Below are 6,000 nucleotides of genomic sequence, written 5' to 3'. Positions count from 1 at the left end.
TTTTCTCAATCCTGGAATACCCTGTGGTGGGACAATCTGTAAGTAAACCCTCCTGATTCCTAGGCTGCCTTCAGTTCCAGGTCCTGCCTCCCCATCCTAACACAGCTGTTCCCCTCCCCATACATTGATTGTATGTATGTAGATGGGCTTCAGGAATCTAAGCCCTTACACTATAGGTCCTTCAAAATCTTACTAAATTCTCTTCTGTCCAGTGCTTCTCGGTGAATTGTACAGCTTGTTAAAGGAAGGGGAGAGACCGCTTTCTTAATATGTACCTCATCAGTCAGTCCTAATCATGCTCTCTGTGAGGTTTCCTTTCTATCCCAGTCTAGTTCCCACATTCTTAGAAAGAACAACGAGGTCTTTGAATTCCCCCAGTTTTTGTTGAGCCAGAGCCAGAATTCATCAGCCTCCATGGACACATAGTAGTCTGCAAGTAGTGTGGGCCTCAGAAAGGCATTCTCACCCTTCTTTGGCCTCTTTTCCCAGTTTGGAATATTCTAGCCCACATTTTGCTCTCCATGTAAACATAACAGACCATAAAATGTACCTGTCAGGATCCTTTGAAAATTCTAGCACTGCAGTGGTTTTTGCTGCTAGGGGTCCTCATTTGTAACCAGTTTTGTCCTTAACGGAAATCAGTCTGAATATCCCATTGTGCATCTCTTCTTTCCTCCCAGTTTGAGATTACCCCTGCCAAGCTTTTCTCCATCCTCCCATGGAACCTGAAAGACCCTCTCTCATTTTCCCATTCCCTGTGTCCAGCCATACCGAATCCCCGCAGAGCTTTTCAGGCGTCAGGATTATAGTGTGTGCACTGGGAGCAACTTGACCTAATCTGCTAACCCAGTGGCCTGACCCAATCACGGAGAAGACTGGAGCCCTCCTCCCCCTGTGACAGCCTACTGGAAAGTGGGGTGAGATAGCCATTCAGTTAATTGGCATTCTGCCTGCTGCTTTTCCAGATAAGAAGGCCCAAACGGCTGCCAAGACACAAAGGGGTCTCCTGAGCTGCAGTGGCACTAAGACCCGATATTGTCCCTCTCATACTTCCCACACTGCTCAGGAGGGGGCAGAGATGGTGGAGGCCTTCTGTGCTACCTGGAAGCTGACAGATAGTCAGAACTTTGATGAGTACATGAAAGCTCTGGGTAGGTAAAATAAGTCCTGTTCTCATGTTAAACTGTAGTTTCTGATTATTGCAAATCCTTTTCTTCATCCACCAGGGTAGCAAGAGACAGGAAGATCACATTATTCTAATTGGACAAAGCTATACAGTCTCCCAGTGAATGGATTTTAATGTGGAATTTGCCTGCCTTCTTGCCCACGGACAAATAATAAAACTCTCTGATAGTCTGTGAGGCTCCTGAGACTTTTTTTTCCTTTAGCATTGTCTTATTACTTGTGCTTAGTAGTTATCTGGCCAATGGGCTAATCATTAATCAGGCTCAAATGGAAATTCCATTTTGACCTGAATTCTAGAGTTAGAAAGCAAAATTCCACTCTCTGAGCTATTTTGGAAGTTACTGCTGACCACATTCACTGTTTTTGCTATTTTAGGTGTGGGCTTTGCCACCAGGCAGGTGGGGAATGTAACCAAGCCAACGGTGATCATCACTCAGGAAGGAGGCAAAGTAGTGATCCGAACTCAATGCACATTCAAGAACACAGAGATCAGCTTCCAGCTGGGAGAAGAGTTTGATGAAACCAGTATAGATGACCGAAGCTGTAAGGTAAGAAGCTGTTTCTTCTGTAGGGTAGGGGTGGGCAGGAAGGAATGAAAGCAATTCCTGGTGTGTTTACTTTAAAGAAGTTGGGAAGTGGAAGGCATTTTCAGAATTTCCATTTAGGGATAAGGAAACTGGGATGAACACTCTTGCCTTATGAACATTGGGTAATTTCTGTAGCCAAGCCTCCAGACTGTTTGTCTCTTGCTATACAGTTTTCAGCTTTATACCAACTTATGATCCAGAAAATACTGAATAGTGTTCATTTGACAGAAAGACTGCACCTTGTTTCCTCTGATTGCCTCAGACTGACTGACTGGTTTGTCTTATCCTAAAACTTGGCTTAAATAATTGTGGTGACTAAGCAGGAAGCAGTAGTTCAGAGTCTTTCTCTGATGTATGAAGTTTTTTCAATTAGATCTGTGTTTCAGTAAAATTATAAATTATTAAAGTTTGTGTGGCAGTGGATTTTGAAATCACAAAGGATAAAGTACTAATTGCATCTTTAGTTGATGATGTTTTGTTCACCATGCAACACTTTCAAAAGTCATGCCATTTGATTTCCACATGAGAAATCTGACCTCTGTCTGTTACTATGTTCTGCATTTTGCTGTTGGTCTCAGTCTGTTGTTAGGCTGGATGGAAACAAACTTGTTCATGTACAGAAATGGGATGGCAAAGAAACAAAGTTCATAAGAGAAATTAAGGATGGCAAAATGGTTGTGGTAAGTGCTAAGTAATAATCCCAACTTTCTATCCATGGCTCCTTCCACACTTTCATCCCTTCTCCCTTTTCTTTGCCTCTGTCTCTTCTGCACTTTTAAATAATATCATGTCATTGTCAAGGTCCTTTAATAATATGTAAAATAGGAGAAATTGTTTCCTCTTCTCAGCTTCTGTAATTTCAGAAAAAAAAAATCTATCTAGTATAGGTGTTTAAAAATATACCATCATGGGCTGGAGAAATGGCTTAGCAGTTAAGGCACTTGCCTGCAAAGCCAAAGGACCCCAGCTCAATTCCTCAGTACCCACATAAGCCAGATGCACAAGGTGGTATATGCATTTGGAGTTTGTTTGCAGTGGCTAGAGGCCCTGTCATGCCTATTCTCTCTGTCTGTCTCTTTCTGCATCCCCCCTCTCTCTCAAATAACTAAAATATTTAAAAAAGAATTTATAACATTACTGTGACTATCTAACCTCCAAACTGAAATTTAAATATAAGTGAATAGCAATGAAAATATATAAAGTTACATGATACAATGAGACCATGAAGCTTATTGCATCATAGAAAAATTATTTCATGGCACCTATAAATTTTATATTTTAGTTTAAAAGGTCATGCAAGTTTGCTGCAGATAACCTAAAGCATAACAGAAAATAAAACAAAATACAGGCATATCTAATTAATAACCCAACTTTTTGTTTTAATTCCAGTTTTTTTATTTAATGGGCAAGGTGACTTACAAATATATTTTCAACCCTAGGTAAGGCATATAAATACTATAAAATAGAAAATAATTTTAGAAACAATTTCTCTCCTGATAGAGTAATATCTCATAGTGGGAACAATATTAAGCCTTCATCTAGACTTTTTCAGAGCCTTAAAACTACAAATTCATAAGTATTCCAATGGCAGTGAATTAGTCAAGCTGATTCTTTCTTTGGAGCAGAATTTATGTATTCCTGCTAGAATAGCAACAGAAAGATTTTTTTTGTTGTTGTTGTTGCTGCTATTACTTAAGGAAAGGGACATCATCTTGACTCCCACTAGGTTGAAATACAATCTCTTCATGTGTGGGGGTCATACAGCAGAGCAACAGTAAAGTATATAGATTTACCCACAAAAAAAGGATTCATTTATAAATATACAGTGAATATTTTTACCTTCATGTCCCTCCTGACTACAGGAAACTGGAGCACTCCAGCTCTGGCATGTAGAGCTGAGATCCTGAAAAGAATGGATACTAAAAAGCAGCAGAGCAGTGGGTGGTGAGGGCACTCCAGACCCTTAAAACACACAAGCACACAAGCACACCAGCCCACACTGCGTAAAGTGATTCGATGGTAGTTCTTCAGCTGGATTGCACATCACAGGAACAGAGCCCACATTCCATACCCTACCCACTAGTCACTGAGGGTCATGTGGGCTAAAGTATGGCAGTCACAGGAATGGGAGACTCTTCAGTCACATTCTCCTGCTGATTTGTGGACAAATCATTCCAAGTACCTTTAGTTCAAATGATTATGTTTTCTAAAGAAATTAATCCAGATTATAAAGACCCATCTCAAATTTCATTCATTTTCTTTTCAAAATAATCTATTTTCCTTCTTTCTTTGAGAGAGAGGGGGTGGGGAGCAGATAGAGAGAATGGGAACACCAGGGCCTCCAGCTACTAAAAATGAACTCCAGATGAATGCACTGCCTTGTGCATCTGGCTTACGTGGGTCCTGGGGAATCAAACCTGGCTCCTTAGGCTGGGCAAACAGATGCCTTAACCACTGAGCAATCTCTCCTGCCCCTCATTCACTTTCAAAACAGATAGCTGAGGTAACAATATAGACACCACACATTTCTCACCCAATTTTCTCTAGTTCCCTTTGGTATGAAAGGAATTCTTTAACCTGAATTTGTTTGCCAACTAAATTTCCTTTTCATTTTAGAAACATGAGCAATGTAAGCATGCATTTTACTTGTAGAACCATTGTGTTTACTTTTGCTTATTTAGGAAATGAAAATAACATGCAATATTTATGTTTGTGATTGTCTTTATTCTGGCATAATACTTAAATCATGCATATGATAATGTTCAATTATTCAGCTAGGAAGATTCTTGTGTCTCACTGCCTTTTGGCTGTTTCAGACTCTTACCTTTGGTGATGTTGTTGCTGTTCGCTGTTATGAAAAGGCATGAACAAGCTGGTGTTCTTTGAGTTTCTGTTTCCTGGAGTCTCAGACCAGCCTGCTGCAGAGCACATCCAGTCATCACTAATTAGAAGGTTACTTGGTATGGAGCAGAAAATGGTGACTTAAAAACTTCTTATTCAAAGCATCTTCCCCTGTTTTGATATGTGCAACTCATCCTGTTTTGTTCTGCAAATTTATGTTTTATTGTAATTTCCATTACAATTTTATAATAACTTTTTTATGAAGAAGTAAATATATCTATTGGATTTGGAATGCAAATGAAATTGAAATAAAAACTTACCCTCTGCTTTAAATTTCTGTGTCATTTTTATGTCTTCAATCCAATTAGGAATTATATATTAGAGTTTTGAATAAATTGCCTTTCTTATGGTATGAAGTAAGACTGGATAACCATTACCTTGGATGAACACTAATTTTAAAAACAAGCCGATGCTTTGGGAAATGTGAGATGTCATATTTCTTTTGATACTTTCATGAAGAATTTGTGATGAATAAATTCATCTGGTTAGGATTTAAAGAAGTCCTATCACAGTGGATTTGACTAAAAATTATTCTTTTTTTGGTATTAGAAGCATGTAGTCTAAAGAAACAAAATGACAAATTTCAAAATGTATTGTTCAAAGATAAATATAGGGCTGGGCAGCGGTGGCACATGCCTTTAATCCCAGCACTCAGGAGGTAGAGGTAGGAGGATTTGGCCTGAGTTCAAGACCAACCTGAGACTACATAGTAAATTCCAGGTCAGCCTGGGCTACAGTGAGACCCTACCTTGTAAACAACAACAACAACACAAAACAAGATAAATAAAAGGGTATAGGGAGATGGCTCAATGCTGAAAAGCACTTGCTTTCCAAGCCTGCCAACCCGAGTTGAATTCCCAGCTACCCATGTAAAAGTGGCACAGTCATCTGGCAAGATCTGGTATGCCCACCCACCTGGCCCCCCACACACACAGAGTGTGTGTAAAAAGATGAATATAATCCAAATGTCATATAATGCCATTCATCAAAGTTTCTATGAAGACAGTTAGGGAAAGGAAGTGGTTTCACCTTGGATTTCTAAAGGGTTTTCCTGGACTACTTGCTAAGTAGAACTGTAGAGGTGCCATAGTGAAATATGTGCAGATGGGGAATGAAAGGTTTCAAATCCCTCTCTTCCCTGGAGGGGATGAAAAGGGGAAGATGTTCTTGGAACTTAGTTGTCCAAACCACAGTAAATAACGTAACTGGTTTGCATTTTTAATGTACAAATCAACAAATATGACTCTATTTTGTTATTTACAATATAGCTTTTTGCCATTTTCTCAATCTCATTACATGATAGAGTGTTTATTGTAAAATGATGAGG

At 39.4% G+C, this 6,000-nt stretch overlaps 1 protein-coding gene across 1 annotated transcript; it reads left to right on the top strand.

Moving 5' to 3' along the window:
• The first annotated feature begins 984 nt into the window (after window positions 1-984).
• Fabp7 (fatty acid binding protein 7) lies at window positions 985-4,946 on the top strand. Its single transcript, XM_004651231.2, has 4 exons — window positions 985-1,151; window positions 1,561-1,733; window positions 2,351-2,452; window positions 4,589-4,946. The coding sequence occupies exons 1-4, from the start codon at window positions 1,079-1,081 to the stop codon at window positions 4,637-4,639; spliced, it is 399 nt and encodes a 132-aa protein (XP_004651288.1). The 5' UTR covers window positions 985-1,078; the 3' UTR covers window positions 4,640-4,946.
• Window positions 4,947-6,000: the final 1,054 nt, after the last annotated feature.

The sequence above is a fragment of the Jaculus jaculus genome, chromosome 9 (assembly GCF_020740685.1).
Source record: "Jaculus jaculus isolate mJacJac1 chromosome 9, mJacJac1.mat.Y.cur, whole genome shotgun sequence".
NCBI classification, from domain to species: domain Eukaryota; kingdom Metazoa; phylum Chordata; class Mammalia; order Rodentia; family Dipodidae; genus Jaculus; species Jaculus jaculus.
This window is presented reverse-complemented; position numbering and strand designations above follow the sequence as displayed.